The sequence below is a fragment of the Aquila chrysaetos genome, chromosome 3, assembly GCF_900496995.4.
Source record: "Aquila chrysaetos chrysaetos chromosome 3, bAquChr1.4, whole genome shotgun sequence".
Taxonomy (NCBI): domain Eukaryota; kingdom Metazoa; phylum Chordata; class Aves; order Accipitriformes; family Accipitridae; genus Aquila; species Aquila chrysaetos.
Window position 1 is genome coordinate 19,643,019 of NC_044006.1, and position 19,084 is coordinate 19,662,102.

The window sequence follows — 19,084 nt, forward strand, 5'->3', positions numbered from 1 at the left end:
CAGTGGCCCCAGCTCTTAAAATGTGTTAGGGAAGTTACTGCATTGCCTCTTTCAGTTGTTGTTGTTTCACTGCTCTGCACCAAAGGTTTCCATGTCTTCCTTTTGAAGATCTATAAAAAGACATTGTTTATATAAATAATCACCTTTTTTAGGATGAAGGTAGGAGCACATGCCAGTGAATGATCTGCATTGTTGTCCGGGGAACACTATGATTAAAGGCAAGCATAGAACTGGTTTTATGGGCTACAGTCTGTTTTTTTAATCATATATTCAAAGATAAAGTAATTTCCTCTTAGATATTACAAAGAATTAAGCAGTTGGGTGACTGTGGTGAGCTGTAATTCATCTGGGAGGGCAGTGTAGAAACTCACTGCTAAATTTTTCCAAAATAAATACTTGGAAAAGGAAAGCAAATAACTTGGGAGTGCAAGCTTAGGCTCCTACCACTCCCCAACTGATCCTGTAAAGCCTGACTTTAAAAAAAAAAATCTGATTTGATTCAAACAGGTTTGTGTATGGAAACAAATCATTACACACTTTTGATAATTGAGATAATGTTAAGCTTATCAGCGTAATTATTTCCCACACATTCATGAAGTACAATGGGTGAGTAACACAGCAGCGGCAGGAGAGAGGTGCATGTCCGGCTGGATTCACATCCATGGACCAGTTCAAACCAGGGCCAAGCCCATGAAGGGGCTCAGATACCTGACACACAGGAAACGATGCCTTCACTTTGAAAAACTTTCCAATCCTTTGGCTGCTGCCTAACCCCAGGGGTGCCTAAATGATGGAGTCCTCTGATGCTTTGCTTTCACACTCCTCAGGTAAGCGGCGTGGTGCCTCTCTGCAGACCCAGAATTACCCCTGCCTGAAGCAGGCAGAGCAGACTTGGACAACTTCATTTCTAGCCTATGTATAGTTGGGCTTGAAAAATGAGCCTTCTTCATCCTATCTCTTCTGAGGAGCTCAGTCCCAGAGGTTTCCATTCTTAAGTATTAAGCTTAGAAGTGGTCTTTGCAACAAAGCCGGGAATTTGGGTCGCCATGTGGCTGTGGGGCGGTGAGGCTGCAGTGCGGTAAATGTTTGCTCTCTGGGCCATAACATGGTGCCTGGAGCACTGATTTCAGAGCTGAATGAGAATCTGATTCTCAGAGCAAGGAAATCCTTCCTCTGTGGGTCTCTGTCTGAAGTACTGGGATGCTCTTTAAGAAGCAGAAGCAGCAGCAGCACATTTTCCAGGAAAAAATGAGTCCTGTTCAAGTTGATGAAAAAGCCATAGGTGCCTTCAGATGGAGGAGGACTTGGGACCCCAATATGCATGCACGTTATCCTGGCAAATGAGCTTTGTATGTCCATAGCATGTAACGGCACACAGAGGTGATGACTCTGCCTATAGGTGCTGTATTATTTCTGAAGAAAGACACTGGTTGAGGATTTGGCTGTGCTGAAGGGCTCTGCCTCGGTTTCACTGCTCGCAATGAGTTTATAGAGCTCTTTGAAGGATGTGGTTAGATAATGTTTGTGAAGAACATGGAGGACGGCAAGGATTTATTCAATCATCAATCTGGATGTTTTGGTTTAGCTCTAGGAACAACAAACCAGCACATAAAGGATGGGAAGGTATTGTCCCAGTTCTCAATGACCCAGTGCAAGCAGGACATGCTAGCATGGCAGAAGGGGCAGATAAGCTTTCCAGGAGTAATTCTGTGGCTGCTGCACTTTCAGTAGATTGGTTCCTTATCTTTTTTTTTTTAATCCTAGAATTTTTCTCCTAAACTTTATAATTTTTTTATTATTTCTTCAGCTCTAACTTCATTGTAGAATTATGTACAATTATGTACAAGAGGGAGAAGTAGAAAACTTTTTACAACACTAATGTATAGATATGGCTGAGACTGAAACTGGTTCCCTGGAGGGGCATTGCTGTCCTTTGAAAACACTCATAATTATCTGTCTGTCAGACCCCCATCTGCCTGCCAAGTTTTATTTGTCTTTATGTAATATCAATACTTGAACAACACAAGCAATAAATATTATGCAATCTTTAATGAAGCCTTCCTAGAAGGGACTAGTTGAATGGGCATGTCAAAAATGTTATATCTTAACATAGAGCCACCCTGACTTTCCCTTGTGTTATTTATACGGTTCTTCTGAATAGAGTTTGTGAGTGCATCCCCCACGACACTGGATACATCTATTTCTTGTGTGTGTATTTTTTGGCTACTTTTGCAAACAGGAAGGGGATACACTGGAGGGAAAGGCAAACAAGCAGAGAAGGCCTGAGACAACAGTGTTGTCAGTGGGAAATGGGATCCAACATTGAGTCTCTGTTTCAGGCGTTAGCCATAATAACGCTTCCTTCCCTGCTGTTACGTTTGGTTATAGAAGAATCCAGATGTAACCGAAAGGCCTGATGTTCCTCTGTGTCCCCTTCCTTAGTTGCTCCTGCCTGTGGGTAGTGGATGCAGTGTTACTTGGCTGCAGGAGTGCGCCGAGCATCCTGGCCCTGCTTCATCTTGCATCCCCTCTTGACTTGTCTTGCGCTGCCACGTGTGGCTGCACCAGGACAACAGTCCTGAAGCCTTCGACCTTTCCTTACCCCTACCTCAATAGACAGTTCACTGAAACGCAACACCCACAAATCTCTGCACCCCCTAACTCTGCCTCTTCCTCTTCACAAACATGATCTAACGAAACACCCTTCTTCTTCTGGAGCATCGGTGTCAAATCAGGATGCTTAACTTGAACACCAAAGGTGTTGATTTCAAGTTCTCAGAAATGTTTGTAACTTTTCTGCTCCCAGCTTTCTAGGTCAGGCTTCATTAGGGTGCACCAACTGTAGCTGTCTCCTGTACGTGGTAGATTGGATTAGGATTACAGGTCTTCGAGACTGCTTTTTCAATTGGAAATAAAAGTAGTCTACTCGGATGAATAAAGAAAAGAAAGGATAATGTGCATTTAATTAATGAACATTAAATACATTAATTCCAGGAACATGATTTTTAGCTTATACAGTACCCAGTGATGGAGCAGGGAAGGCATACATATATCAAAGGATAGATTAAAAAAGAGCAGTGCCAGATGGTCTCATGAAGCTACTGTCAATTTTGTTGTATCTTCTATCAGAAATATATGAGATCATGTTTCAGGATGGGACTTCTATTGGAGAGGGTGGGGGGCTTCTCCTCAAGTGCCACTACACAATTTACAAGGTGTATCTTAGAGCTCTTCTGTTCGCCCTTTCCTGAAACACCAAGTCCATCACTGGGAGATGCTCTGTAGCACAGAACAGCCCTTACCTTGGTGTTTTCCAGCCCATGACCTGCAGATTCCTGTGGTCCATGAACTACTAGTAAGAGCTCCCTCCAAAGTAACAGGAAAGTGAGCCCACTACCGGAAGACTTAAGTTTTTCATGCACAGGTACAGATTTCTACTTCAAGATTTATCCAGGGTCTATAATTTGAAAAAAGGTGGTGAATTTTGACCTAATAATATAGTTTAACATCTTTTTTTGCTGGTCAGGGTCTCCTTTTCAACTCTTGCCAGCTCCTACACTCAGACTCCAAGTCTCTTTCACCATGATGATGTCAAATCTTTACTAGTGTGACACCTCAACATAGCTGAAATGATAAGGAATTGATAGAAGTTTCATATGCATCTCCGGTACTGATTAAAGCTGCTCCCTCTAGTGCCTGTTAAAAATAAAGGAACTGTGTATATGTGACATTTAGAAATGGAATATTTATTCCCTAGCTCTCATCTCTCCTCTTGGTTAAGGGGAACCAAAATAACCTTTGCTTTGTTGTTTACTGCAGTGCCCTTTTGGCCTGAAAGCTTCTGTAGTAATTAACCAAAACAGACAGTTAATTGCTTTGAGTGCCTTTCTAAAGTTCAAGCGATGGTTACTGCACTGAGACATACCGTGCCGTAACAACAGGCTCACCCTGGAAGCTCCTCCTCACTGTTCCTTCTCTCCTTGCCCTCCTTACAGCCTCTGCTCTGACTCCAGGTCTGAAATGAAAGTGTCCTCCAAAGAGAAATCAGTGGCTAATAAAAAATGTGTAATTTATTAAGCCCTAAGATATTCTTTTCCTGGGTCACGTTTAGTTTCCTCAGGGTTTAGGAGCAGTGCACCCTCTTTTCGAGCAAAAGATGCTCACCTCGAGGATGGTTGCTGACTCAGTGCAGTCCCCAGTGCTGGTATTACAGGAGTAACACTTGAGAGGCAAAGGTGTTCAGCATGGAGTGGTGTTGTCCTCTGGAAAAGATGACCATGCTGTGCCTGGTTTGGGACTAGCTGCACAAATAGCACCCTAAAAGAAAACAAAGATTAACCAGGGCGTCCTGAACAAGAGGTGGTGAGATCTGCTCATGGGCTAGTGTAGGGTGCTTGCTGGCAGCTCTCCTAGTGTGCACAGTTACTGCACTGGAAGAGATTTAACTTAATGCACAAATTAGATGCTCTCACTGGCAGTGCTTGGAGTGTCTTTGGGAGGCAGGTAGGTGTGTTGGGGAGTCTGTAACTCCCTTATAATCTCAAGCACATGCCAGCCCAGCATATATTCTTCTTCCTGCTCCCAAATTAGTCCAAGACCCCTTGCCTTCCTGTCTCCAGTCCCTCCTCAAATGTGCATTTCCCCAGCTTCTTCCAACTGCCCACTGTTCTTTTCCAGTGTCAGTCATAAGCTCATTCCTTCACCCATCTCTGCTTCTGGAGGGGCTGGGAGCAACAGGCACTGGCTCCATATCAGAGTGGACAAAGAGCAATTACATCTTTGGATCCTCCCTTCTTGGGAAAATAACGTGTTGCTGATGAGCAAAGGCAACGGGGTTTGTCCCAGTTCCTGGGGTGGTGGCTCTTGTTGGCACTTTGCATGCCAAATGGGGGCAATGGGCAGGTCCCTGGCACAAGGGGGTTGACCTCTCGAGCACAGGCTGCTCCTTGCCTAGAGCATGCCTGGAGCCTGGTGCTGCTCTGTTCCTGCTCCCTGGCAGCACTGCCTGTCCCACAAAAACCAGTACCCAGCTGGAAGAGAGACCGCGGCAGCATAGGAGTCATACAGGGCATCCTTGTAAATAAGCCCTGGTGCTGTTGGTATTACGGTATGTGCATGAGTTTTGACTCGGTATGTGTAGGATTTAATGAAGAAGCTGACTGAATTTCAGGAACCGTGCAGCCTGAAAGGCTCTAGAGAGAAACAAAACTAGAACTTTTTTCCTTAGGAGGATTTTGGAAAAAAAAATGTTGTTCTGATTGACTGAGATTTTAATTTTGATTCTTCTTTACCACTTGAAGAACTGCTCCTGAAAGGGGTTGGTGTAGCTCTAACTGAGTTTTGCAAAGGAGGAAAGGCATTTTTTTCATTCCCAATGTGGGCTAGGAGTTGCCTGTGTATTTTTACTGTACGAGGGAAAGCTTAATGTTGTTTGACGTTGGGTTTTGTGGCAGAACAACATGATCTGAGAAATGCCCTTCTCACTTCAGTAAAAAACCATGACCTAAGCAAGTATGCTGTCACAGCTTCAAAATCTGTATGCCTGTAAGCCCTGGAAAATGGGCACAGATTAAAGTCAGCTGCTGTAGGCCAAGTTCTCTGTTGCTGCAACCGTACCCAGAACAGGCTGACAGCCTTTTTCTGAACAAACCGTGTAATCTTATTTATCATCTTTTAGTTTCAGCAAAGTTAAATCAAGGCCTTAAAAAAAAAATCAATTTGGAGGGAACACAATATTCCAACTAGTTGACTGCAGATGCTCTTTTTAATAAAGTGATGGTTGCTGTAGGATTTATTCAGTCCTGTCGTATACTTTGTGCTGGCTGGACTTTCTAGGCAGCTGCAACCCAGAGATAAGTTAACTCTTTTGTCAGGTTACAGTTGAACTCCTAATTTCAGCAATTCTTTTTTGCTGATTTAAACTGTTTAAATGTTAGAAAACTCATTCACCAAATTCACACTGTTTAAAGTCACCAGAATGACATCAGGAATGAGTAACTGTTGCTGCTGTGATTTACTGTGTTTATTAGGGTAGCACCTGGCAATCAGCTGAGAGCAGAGCTCTGTTCCCAGGCCATGCAAACACCCTGTGTGCCTCCTCGTTTAATAAATCAGGCCAGCCCTAGTGCTGCATGAAGGTATATAACGGACAATAATGCAGTATGTTAATGCAGCATCTTGAATAAGAAGCCCCAGCCAATCTCTGCATTTCAGAAAACTGTTTTAAAAGGTGTGCCAAGCATTTTCACTTTGGGTGCGCAACCAAAATGACTCTCAGCCCTCCAAGGCAAAAAAGGGTTGCTGGGTTGTGTGTATCTGAGAAATCGATGCTTACAGCTTGAGCCTCCGGGATGCTGAACTTGCAGACAAGGCAGTTAGTGAAAGAGCAGGGTTTGATTTTTATTTTTGAATCAAAAGAAAAAATAAGCATGAGTAGCGCTCCCACCGTTTTGCTGATACCCACGTAGGAAACACTTATATCCCTGCAGTTTATCACTGTAGCTCTTCAAACTCTGGCATGTCCCACTGCAAAGAGTCAGTATGTACAGGAGGTTATTGTTCGCCTTGAAAATCCTTCTTCGTTAAATTGCTGCTTGATTTGGAGGGACATTATGGATACAAGATTTTGTCGGAGGATACTCTTTCACTGTGAAAACCTCTGCGTTTCAACCCAGTTTCTCCAGTGTCAGATATAACTAAATGATGCGCAGTGAAAGTCCCTGTTGCTCTTTCATAGTGATTGCTTTTTATTAACCCCTTTCCCCACGGCCAGAGCTGCTGCATGCAGACCCATCTGCCTGGCCAGGGTGTTGGGCTGCTTCCTCTCCCTGCCAGCCTCCAGCCCAAGTCTGCCTGGATCTGACATCAGCTTTGCAAAGGGCTGTAGCTCCTCCTATTAAGCTTTATTTTGAAACTCCTGGCAAAAATTATTCCATATTGTCTGCATCAAGGGCTTTCAGATTCCAGATTTTTCAGGGTGAGGGGTTTTTTTACTTTTTTTTATTTATTTATTTCAATCTCAAGATGTTAGCCAGGTGGACTTGGGGGCTTTCCATGGTGTCCACAGTTACAGTATCCCTGATCTATTGGGCATTAGGGCACAGCCTCTATAGCTCTGACCGTATGCTTGGACACATAAAGGTGTCCGAGTGCTGTGGCTGTACAGCAGTGTCCAGGAAGCCTCTGGGGAGCATCGGAAGGATATGCTGTGTGCAAGTGTGCAGCCGATCCCTTCGTGCATGGGAAGTCTCAAGCGTGTGTCCCTGGCGTAAAGTCAGAGGAGCCTTAACCCGAAAATGCCAGCTATTGAGCTTGGCCCATACCCTCCCTCTTGCGTTGTGCCGGTGGCCTTGGTGTTGGAGTGGAGTCAGCCATGCTACGGGGGCTTCCTGCCCCCCAGGAGGATTCGGCAGCTGTCCGTGAAGCCCCTTGGGGGGTGGGATATGGTGCAGTGAGCATCTTTGGAGGCGGCGCAGAGGAAACTCCTTTTCAGTCAAACAAGTAGCTTTGGAAAAAAAAAAAGAGTCCGAGGGAGAAACGTTCTACTCGCAGCATTTGCACTGAGTTATTTTAATTTTTATTTTTCTCCAAGTAATGTCCAGTCAGGGGTGAGTCAGCCTGGGATGTGGCCCAGACCACCTCCTTTGCGTGCCTTCAGGGAGGGCAGAGAGCACAGCCCGTCCTCCACGGTGTCTCTTACCAATGCCTCGCTACATGCTTTATTTTACAATTTTTCTAAAACCCTACAAAGCTGATCTTTTTTTTTTTAATCCCTTTCCTCTCTCTCTAGTTTTGTATGGAGCTGAACCAGCCGACGCTGCCAAACATCCGCAAGTGGAAGGGCCCTAGAGGATGTTGGAAGGGTGTTGTTTCCGAAAAACCTTCAGGCCAGCTACACAAGGTACATTAATCCCTAAGTCTGAACTTTGGCTTTGCTTTTTTTTCCCCTCTAACCAAGGACATATTTGGAATGTTTAAGGCAAAACATTTTGCAAATCGTTTTTGGCAAGGTTTGTATCTCTTATTTTTTAAGCTGACTCTTCCTATAGCTTTCAATTCGACTGTACAATTGATTTTTTGGAAGAATTGTTTTCCTCAGCCTGTGGCACACTTGTAAGGAGGAAGGTGTGTGTGTTTGGGGTGGGTATGGTGGATAAAAACACTATAGAAATATAGAAGAAAGGCTACATATTAGGGCAAGGAAAGAGTCCTTGGTTTTGCCCCTGACAGGCTGCAGTACTTCTGAATTTTTTTGTGCTAGTCACCTGAGCTTGTTCCCTAGCACACTGGCTGGCATTCAGAAGGGCTCCCCATTTTCCTGGTTTGCAAGTGAAGACCCCGCAGAGGGGCTGTGCAGCCTGCCATCCTCAGCTGGAAGAGGAGCTTGTCTCGTGTGTTCCCCAAAGTGCTCTGCACAGGTGTTTAAAATGCTGCGGACTCCATCTGAAATCTGCACTGTGCTGCACTGTGCTTTTCCCTGCAGCATCTTCTGCCATGGGAATATATGTATGTACTGCGGCGAGGTACTAATTTATAAGATGGTGACAGCTGCACCTGCTACCCTTGACAGTATTCAAGGTATAGCTACATTGGACTGGACACCACTAACGGTGCCCAAAAGCAGTCTCTCCCAAGGGAAATCTCTCTTTTTTCCCTTTAAGGGCGCTAATGAGTTTTCAGAGCAAGGTCCTCCTCGGGCTCAAACCTGTTGTTGCTGAACGGGATCATTCTCATAATGCAGTTATTGCAGCGTGGATGTTGTTGTGGGGTAGAAGCAGGAACTGAGACCTGTCATGTAATGAATGGTGCCTAGCCGTACATAGGGCTGTCTTCATCTCTTCTGAGCACTGTCGTTATTAAATATGTGGCTGCAGTTGTATCCCATAATCACACTGTTTAGAATCCATGTTTCCTTAATTTGGCTTTTCCAAATTGGGTTGCATCACCGTTCACTGTTTTTGGACTGATGTTTTGGGAGGTGCACCTCCTTTTATTGCCCTTCTGAGTAAAACCCAAGAATGAGGGAAAAAAACCACAAACCCCAAACCAAAACCCAGCACCTGAGCAGCACAGGGATTGGAGTCTAGCTACCACTAGATAGAGATGGAGGGTCTGAATGTGTCCAATGTTTAACACAGTTCACACTTAATTCTGATGCAGAGTGCAAATCCCTTTCAGGACATTTTTATTCCTGGCTGGAGTTTTCCTTTGGGATCTCTTGTTAGGCCAGATCATTAAAACGCTGAATTTTAAAAGTTGTGCAAAGCTGTTGAAGTTGTTCCCTCCACTTTTTCTTTTTTCCCAAGAATTATTAATAATTGTCTCAGAGTTTCTATGTTAAATCCAGAGTCTTGAGTCAGTTCTTTCTTGAGCTGTATTTCCAAAGATAACAATGAAAGTTTTGACTATGGGCTGAGTAAGTAAAAATCACCGTCTACCTTGTTTTACTGGTAGGGATGTAAGGATGAATGGTTCCCAAAATTATGGGAGAAGTCTGTGGCCAAGCTAAGAATAGAAATGTTACCTACTGACTCTTCCTTTTAGCTGCTTTAACAGAAATCTGGCTGTGCTGGAGAACCCTCCACTAAGCCAAAAAGTCTCTTCTACCCCTTGGGTTAGTTAATGACTCCGTCAGGTTTGAACACTGTGTACACCAATGCAATACAGTGAAGTAACTCAGTGTCACCCTGAGTATATAGCATCTTTGGCACAAGCTGGTCTCAGGACACGCTACAGGGCTAAATAATGCAAAATGGTGGGTGGTGCTTCAGGCTTGTGCTTCCACACGTCCCTGGTGTTTGGCCTTCAACCAAGCAATGACTTTTGACCACCATGTTAATGTGAAATCTGGAGCCAGGAAAAATAGCGAACAGCTGTTGACAGCAGTTTTATTCTTCCACATCTTTTCTTATAGCAGTTTTCAGACCTTAGATTTCCAACTGGTGGAATAATTTTGTCAGTATTTTAAAGGTGAGTTACCTAAAGGAGCTACCAAAGGATTTTAGCCAACCTTAAGACTTTCTTTCAAGGCTCATGGGAAGTCAGCAGAGCAGATAACACTTGTTTATTTCAGCTGAAATGGAAAAAACTCTTCCTTGCAATGGATTTAACTACGATTTGCTAAGGGAAGCAGGTTTGAATGATACCAAGGAAAACGGTGTCTGGGTGATGGGAGGAGAGGCTGACAGGCTTTGAATTAGATACCGCTGCTGGTGTGACTGGGGCAGGCAGCTTTCTGAAAATGCCAATTCCACATCCCAAAGTAATCAAAAAAACCCATGCAGGGTGATAGAAATAGAGCTGAAAAGAGCAAAGAGCTGAGCATGAAACATTCGAGCTGGAAGAGAGAAGATTGACAGGGTTGAGAGGTCTAGACCAGATTTCATGCCAAGAGACGGAAGAAGCCCAGATATTTTTAGCTTGCGGGTGACAGAAGTCTGTGAGATGGCGTATGGCATGGGGAGAAGGAACAACTGTGCGCAGCATCATCTATGGCAAGCCCTAGCAGTCGCCGAGTGAGACCGCGAGGTACTGAGCTCAGGGTTAGACAAATAATCCTATGGGTAACAAACTACTTCATTATTGACCATGCTCAGGAGAATCCAATGCCTTGCTTGGACTAGGAGGAAGCGAGGACTGTATCAGCCCAAACACGTGCACAAGAGGTGACATCTTTACCTTTCACCCCCGCGGCTGTCCTGAACGTGCTCCACCTGTATAAGGAAGGGTTCCTCCCACATCTGGTGGGAGTTTTGGCCAGGGTGCGATAAAGAAGTGTTTTCACCGTTCTCTTTATGTCCTACCGATAGCCTAGGATGCTGTTTCTCCTTTACACTTGTGCACAGTGAGTTGCGCTTCCTGCCTTCAGCAGGCGCCAGGCCCAGATATAAACCTGCATCATCTTTCACTGCCTCTGCATATTTTGGCAGTGATGTACGCCACTGCCAACAGAAACAGTGGTACGGAAACTTTTGGGTGAAAGTTTCATCTAGGGGGCTGCATTTGGGCAGAATGTTTTGGTTTTGCCTTCTTACTACTAGCTTTTCTCTTTTTTTTAATTCCAGGGACTTGAATATTCCGGCTTCCTCTGGGATACAACAGCTGGCATTGAACTGAAAGATGCCTCATCTCAGGAGAGTGCACAGACTAATGGCAATGGGAAGCACTCGTATCCTCACCCGTATCTTGCACATTTCAAGGTAACTGTCCCTTGCAGAGTTTAGCTTTTATTAAAAAAAATTTGGGTAAGACGGAAGGAGACACAGTCTTCCAACATAAAAATTTGCATGAGGTTATAACCCATCTCATCACTTCAGCACTCTCTCATGGCTTGATTATAGAAAGGTGCTTAGGGGGCCTTAATACATATGACAGATCACCAGAGTCAGTCCTTTCCCGTGGTCCTGTGGGAGCAAACCCTGCTGCAAGGCAGCATTCAGGCTCATGAGGGTCGGTGGATCTTTGGTAGCATCCACAGCCACTGAGAGAGTGACAGAAGTCACCAGTCACCTTGTTCTGTTTTTACTAAATTAACACAGCAAGAACGAGGTGCATATCCAGCAGCAGCCAGCCACAGGACTGTGATTCTTGTTACTGCCACACATTGTGAATGGAGATGGGTAAGTGTAGTCAAAATGGATATATATAAACATAGAAGGCACAGCACTCCTGAGAGACTCTGGCTGATCTCACATGTTGCTGACATACCGCAGAGTTTCCATTTTAAAGCTTTTTCACTAGGCTGAACCCATCTCAAAGAACAATCATGCATTTTGGAAACTGTTCTCGTACATGTGCTTGAGTGAGCATACAGCCCCCTTCTCCGCACAGGCTGTGATGAAGGGGTCCAGTTTGGGGAACTCGACATCTCTGGTAATGCTTTGAGAGAAGCATTAATAAAATAATTATAGATAAAGTAATTATTATTGATAATTAATATTAATTCATTAATAATGTAAACAGGTCAATATTAGGAGCAAGTATTACTTGTGCCACATGACAAAGTGAGTCCCAGAAGGTAAGCAGAAGATTGCAGGGAGCCAGCAGCCCCTTTCAAGGTACATTAAGTTTCTTGGTTAGTCTCTGTGATGGGCCAGAGCTAATCACAAGAGTCATAATTAGCCCATGTAATGACCACAATGTTATTTGTAGCTTATTAACAACTGATTTTGCATAAACTGATTTTCATAAGCAGGCAGCGTCTTTCTGCAACCATGGTGGAAAGAAGCTGTTTGCTTATGCAAACCAGTTTCCCCAGAACTGAAAGGGTTTCAGGTTATTGCAAACAGAGCTGCAAAATGTCTTCCCCCTCTTCCTCCCAAAACCAAGACCAACCAAAACACACCACACACATAGTGAAGTGAGTCCTAGTCACCCAGACCTACTAGCGAAAGTACTGGGAACAGGCATGTGGTTTTGCTTTGTGACCTTCTGTGCCCTCTCTGCATGGCATTGATTTCTCCTCCTTCCTCCCTCAGGTTGGGATGAATGATCTAACGCTGGTTAACCTTCATCTGGCCTTGTCACCCTCAGCAGGAGAGAATACCGGGAAGAACCACAACAGCCACAAACTGGCAGCCTTTGCACAGACTTTGCAGGAGACTCTGAAAGGTACGGCGTTTTTTTCCTGCCAGCTATCACGTGCACACTGGTCATCTTATCTAATCAAAAGGAATTTAAAAAAGATAATAAAATCTGTCTCAGTTCAGGTTTCACAAATATCCTCATCAGCTTCGCATTGTCGTTACTGGTATTTGAATTTGAGTGATCCATAGCATGGCAAATGTGCTTTTCCCCTGCTCATTGTCTCATAGTCTCTCCTAATTAACACAAACAGCACAGGGGCTTCTACTGGCTTTGACACCATTTTTTCAAATGAAGTTCCTTCTGATTTTATGCTAGTGTAAAAGCAAGTTCAGCCACAAAAAAAAAAAAGACCCTATTTTAAGTGCTTTGTGGAAATGACACCTACATCATATCAGAACAAAGCTTAATGGCTTTTTTCAAAATAAAGAGATTCTATATATTTACTTTTGCATAATTGGAAGCACTTTGGAAAACCCAGTGCAAATCAGGAGATGGCTGCTAATGAGAAAAGAGACCAGCAACCAAATCCTGCTTTGGTACCTGGGTGTAATATGCAGGATAATTGTGTTGCTTTCAAATAAGCCGCTCTGGGTTTACACCAGGATGAGGGACACCAGAATTCAGACCTGAACTTGAGCAATGTAATAGCTAGCTGAATTTCTTTACCTCATTTCTGAGAATTTGCTTCTTTCTTTGAAGCTTGCAAATTAAATTCAATTTCCTGCAAAGCAGAACAGCACATTTCAGGTTCTAAATGTTGCTGATTTTGTTATAGGAATGGAAAAATCTAGCCCTTCATTTGCTGCTTAACAAAGATGCAAAAGGGTTACAAGGTTATATGTGTGATGATTTTCAGCTTGGCCCAGTTTCACAAGGTTGGTCACTTGGAAGCATTAATATCCCTCTTGTATAACACAAGAGGTATTTGCAGGTTTTATGCGTGTTCTGTTGTTTTTCCTTTTGAGATGCAGGAACTTAGAGCTATTTTTAAGTGCTACTGATTTAAGTATTTGTCCACATACCTTGAAATTGGAAAGGATGGAAGTAAACAAAAGGATTGTTTGTTTAATCGCTGAAGGCTGAACTGAGACACAGATAAATGTGTAGCTCTTCCGAAATCAACGGAGTTGCATTTCCGCTGCATCTAAATTTAGACTGTCAGTGTTAGGGCTTTTCTTTATTTCATGTTTTTATTTTCATATGGTAGGCACGTTACCGGAGCATGCTTGTTCTTGGCTTAGTCTTTCACAAAAGAAGAGATTCAGATTCCTCCAAACTTGTGGGATGCAGGTCGTGTTTCTTAAACAAATGGTAGTGCACACGTGTTACTTTGAAGTGCTGAATTACCCTGCCAAAATCAATGCCATGCTTAAAATTACTGCCATCCTTCAATTTCTTCCAAATCAATCCATAAAATATGGGTAATAAAGACTGATTTTTCTGTGGGTACTGCAGTAAATTGGCGTTTCTGCTCCCATTTTCCTAACAGACACTCTGTTATCTTTCATTCTTATGAAGGGGCACATGTGCGTCTGAGGGAATTTGGTTACTGTCCACAGTCTCCTGTAATGCAGAGCAGTAGTATCCCTATATTTCTCCCATCAGACCAGTGGGTCCTGGTTCCTTTTTTCCCCTTTCTTTCCCTTTCGGCAGTACTGGAAAGATGTGGTGGCTGTTGGCTGCTCATAGCTAACTCTCTGCAGCAGCCCTTCTGCCTTCTTTCAAGCACTCCACCTGTTCCATCTTTAGTGTGACGAGCATGGGTGGCACACAGATGCTGCGTTGGGTGTACTGGTAGCGCTTGGACCTAGGGACCAGGGTGTTGGCTTAGTCATCTTCTCCCATCTGGCTTGGCTGTATTCCACGGGTTACCCATGCATCAGGCACTAGGCTTAGAAGACCTTCAAGAGGAGATAGGGAGCCTTTTAGCAGCCCGTGTACCATCACATCCTTCTCATCACCTGCTTCTCACTCTCTCCAGGAATTATGTGGGGCTTTAAGGGTCTGTTTAATTCAGAGGGGACTCATTCGGGACGTGTGGAAATCAGGGAGAGCATCCTACAGGTGTCTCTTTGGACTGCCACGAAGCAAAGGAGGGTTTCCCAGTTCCTGCAGGAAAGCACATTTCAACACTGCAGACTTTCTGCAGGCACCGAAAGTCCCTCAGCTGATTGTGTTGGCACACCGGTGCTCAGCTACTGCGACACAGGGCTGATTTAAGGCAGTGCTTTGCTTTGCTGGCTGAGAGCCACCCACAGACACTGCTAAAAGTTGCTGGTGCTTCAGTGAATTTGTAGATGCGTTTGCAAACAGACTGGACTTTTTCCTCACCTAAAGAGTTCTCTATTGACAAGGGCAGGGTTGCTTTGAGCCCAATGGGTCTCAACGCGATAGCGTGGGAGCACACCTGAGAGGTAATGGGAGATATGCCTGTCTGCCAGAGGATGTCTGCCACTGCGTCCCACCAGACAGAGGCTCTGCGTCCTTGTGGGACGGTGTAGTCTGTGAAGGGACCTTTGCAGCAAAAGCTGGGTTGGTGAGGGAGTGCTTGCTGATGTGTCCTGCGGGAGGAGGAGGACCGGATCGCATTAGCTGAGGAGCCTCTGGGCTGGGCTGCCCAGTCCCGAGGAGGAGGAGGAGGAGGTGGAGGCGTGAGTCCTGCCAGTCTCAAACTCTTGTCTCATCCAAAAGAGGAAAATCACATCACAGCACCAGTGGCATTATCTCCATTTTCTTTTTTTCCCCCCATCTGATTGTAACTGTGGACATTGTGACTGCAGTTTTTGATCAGTTATCATCCCTTGTTCTGGGCAAGGGCATGAATTCTTCTGGACCTTTTGCTAAGTTTGGCCAAGAGCAGTTAGGGCTGACCCATGAGACCCCTGAGAGCTGCAGCTGCTGTGTGGTGGCTCTGCTCCCTGCCTCTGCTGAGGGACCCAGGTGCGACTGATTAGGTGCAGTCATGCACCCAGGAAGATCCAGGCAGGTTTGCTTCCTTCCCTCCTGCTACTTGAGGTCCGTCGGGGTCTCGGGAGGCAGACAAGACATGAAACTGCTGTGCTGCTGTGCATGGCTTTGCTATCACAGGAGCTGGCAGATGCAGGAGCAGGGCTGAGAGTGAGCCAGGACAAGGGGAAATGAAGTTGGCGGTTATCTAGAAAATTGGCATTACCTGCTTTTCCTGCTTAGCGCAGGGTTGCCTGCCCTTTTGCATACACAGTCATGGGGAGTCCCAGAAGCTCCTGTGAGAGGGGACCAGAAGCAATCCCTTTCCTCCCCAATGGCAAATTGGGTTTCAGCTTCTTTGACATGCCCCAGCCTATTCCGTCTATCAACTTTACGCTGCATTATGATTTTATGCTTAGTTATTCTGCATGCAAAAGTTTAAGCAGGTGAAGAATACAGTGATTCCCTCCCTGGGCCTGCCTCAGGCTGACTGCTTACCTCCATGTCCAGGTGCTGGGTCTTTTATCCTCTGCTATTTCTAAACTGTCCAGAATGGAGCAGTCAGTTAAAATTTTCACTTGTATGTTTGTTTCATAGATTTCTCATGTAAGGGAAATAGGCTTGAGGATTTGCTAAAAGAAGTGCAAGTATTTTAAGAATAGAATAGAATATATATTTTGTGCGGGATCAAGATACTGCTGTTAAGATTCCAGCCCCCAAGGATGTGCTCCAGTGGTTTCTGTAATGGTCTTTCCCCACTTACACAGCTGAGCTGAAAGCATGGAAGGAGCCAAGTGCTCCCTGGGCCGTTAAGCAAGCATTAGTCCTGAAGGACTGAGATGGTGGTCACATTTCAGGCTTCCTGGTCCTGACAAGCGAGTGGTCTTGGGTTTTTGCGATCAGATGCGTGCAAAACTGCCAGCTCCCAGAAAGTGCTGTCGTCCCATTAGACAAGCCCTGATTTTTCTTTTGGGTTCTGATGGAGCTTAAAATAGCTCAGGTTAAGATTTGGGGGTTTTATTTCTTTTAAAGGTGGAAAGGCCACTGTCATGAACACTTTATAGAATAATATTTAATCCTCATGTCTTTTCCAATATTATCTGTGACTTGCAAAGGGTAGAGAAACCACAAAATGTTTCACTATCTTTTCATCACCCCTCTGCATCTTAGCAAGCAGCATGTTTTGAAGTATTTGTAAGTCGTACACTATCTATCTCGCTGCTCTCCTGCCCTTTCCCAATTCATCTTCTCATGCGGTGCAAGACAGGAGTGGAATAGATTTTGTTGTTGAACTTGCGCTCCCTCTCCTGGCTAGCTACCTCTGCAGCAACAGCACAAACGGGAGGTTTATTCGTGAGCACTAGGGATAGTAGAGCAATCCGTCCATCCACCCCATCTCCTCCCACGCTTCAATCCCAGGAAGGAAAAAGCTTACAGACTCTTGTAGTTCTCTTTTCTGAAGTCAGCTTTGGGATAATTTTTGGTGCATTTTTGCCTCCTTCTAGCATCTTCCTCCTTCGCCAGTACCAAGCTGTAAGGCAGCAACATCTCTGATTAGCTATCAGCATTCTTGAGTTTGTCTTACCAGACGTTTCTGGCAGTGGTTTGAGATGGGCATTGGGACATATGCGTTGTCCTGTTACCCCAGTGCGCAGCTGGGACGTCTCTGTCTGCAGCTGTGGAGCTGGGAGAGCACACATGGATATGAAATTAGGGTCCAGAGGTTTTTTTTTCACTTCATTAGGGTTGGAAATAAAATGTAACTGAGGTCATTTTCTATTCACATGAAGACAGGATTTTTTTAATGAGCATTTCAAGTCATTCCCTTTGTTTCTTTGAAAATTCAGCCCTAGACAAAATCTAAGACATCCCAAGTTCAGCAGTATCCCTTCAGTCAGCCACGCAAAGGAAAGCTGCTGTAATCGGTGTCCATGTGGTTTGTGAATTCATCTTCTGCCATCAGGCTTGCAGGCTGCTCCTCAGGCTTGTTCCTTGGGATTTTGTAAATGCAGAGGGTTAGAACAAGCACTGCACTTTTGGGACTCTGGTATATACCAGCATAAGGCTGTGTCTTCCTGGGATCCTTACAAAATTGTCCTTGACTCTTAGAGCAAATCTATAAAAAGACAATGTCAGGACAAGTTAAAGCCAACATGTGTTTCTCGCAGAAAAAGAAAAAAATAAGCTTACAAAGTCACAGATCTCTAAAAGCCTCTAAGACCAGAACTGCTTGTCTTTGAGTTTGTCGCTATCAGTGAATAGCAAGCAAAGCATGCCAATATAAATGAGATGATATTTAAAAACATGAAATGTGTCCTGGCTGTTTTTTATTGTCATGACAGAATGGCCATGAGTAAATAGCCAGTGAAAAAGGCTTTAAACAGCATTTCTTTCAGGAGTTCAGAGTAAAGTCAGCTTTGCTACTCAGTATTTGTATTTTTCCTCGTCCCATTTATCCTCTCTCCCTCTTGTACTTAAGTGATGGATGTCTATTCCTCCCATTCATTTCTATTTTTCCTGTTTTCTAGGAGAAAAAGATGTGATCATCCTTGGAGATTTTAACCAGGCCCCGGACAGCAACGATCACGACATCCTGAGGAAGGAGAAGTTCCATCACCTGGTCCCTTCCAGCACCTTCACCAACATCAGCACAAAGAACCCACAAGGGTCCAAGTCACTGGATAACATCTGGATCAGTCGGAGCTTGAAAAAGGTTTTCACAGGTAGAGTTGCTTTTTAGTGAGGTCATATAACCTTTAGTTAGGTTAGCGGCGTGTGTCAAATTTGGGCAATATTACTTATCTTTTTCTCTGTGATTCTTTTTCATGCAGGCCACTGGGCTGTTGTGCGAGAAGGTCTTACGAACCCATGGATCCCCGATAACTGGTCCTGGGGTGGGGTGGCTTCGGACCACTGCCCCGTGCTTGCTGAATTTTATGTGGAAAAGGACTGGAACAGGAAGGAGGTGACACGGAACGGGAACGGGGTGATGGTTGAACGCAACGACTCCCACGCTAAGCATGAACGATGACGTGAACTTGAGGGTGCCTCTTCTGCTCCCCAGGGAGCAGTCGAAGGCTCTGTTCGCTCACAGCTCAGCAGTGGAGCAGGACTGCCTCCCCCTCTCCCTCCTTCCCGCTCTCCTCCCCACGCCTAGAAAGCATCAGTACTTGATTTTGGTGGCCCTGACTTTGTGCCCCTCCTGGACAGTTGTGGGGTGTCTCACGGCAGCGGAGCAATCTGCAGTTTTTTTCTGGGGACACAGTGGACATTTCCACACCTGGAGATTTGAATGAGAATTGTACAGAAAATAAAGTGTACTTTTAATACTGTACAGGATCTGTGTGAAAACGCAGCCGAGCAGGGCTTTGCCGTGAGGGTGAGGTGGGAGTGATGGTTATTTTCTTTTGCCTCCTTGTAAATTGAGGGAATAAGAGAGGCCCCAAAAAGAGAGACACCGTGGAAATTCTTGGCAAGTCACAAATGCCGTTCAGCACTCGCAAAAGCTGCCAGAGCTGGTCCCTACGTGACCCGAAATGAGGCCTGAGTGGTC

At 44.8% G+C, this 19,084-nt stretch overlaps 1 protein-coding gene across 2 annotated transcripts in view; it reads left to right on the forward strand.

The window, feature by feature from the left end:
- Positions 1-18,865, forward strand: part of EEPD1 (endonuclease/exonuclease/phosphatase family domain containing 1) — a 66,360-nt gene extending 47,495 nt beyond the window's left edge. For both annotated transcript variants that reach the window (XM_030008543.2, XM_030008542.2), the window contains 5 exons: positions 7,790-7,900; positions 11,064-11,198; positions 12,477-12,609; positions 18,060-18,254; positions 18,363-18,865. In XM_030008543.2, coding sequence (XP_029864403.1) covers positions 7,790-7,900; positions 11,064-11,198; positions 12,477-12,609; positions 18,060-18,254; positions 18,363-18,562 — 774 coding nt within the window. In that variant the 3' untranslated portion in view covers positions 18,563-18,865. The remainder of the gene's footprint in view (positions 1-7,789; positions 7,901-11,063; positions 11,199-12,476; positions 12,610-18,059; positions 18,255-18,362) is intronic.
- The last annotated feature ends 219 nt before the right edge of the window (positions 18,866-19,084 follow it).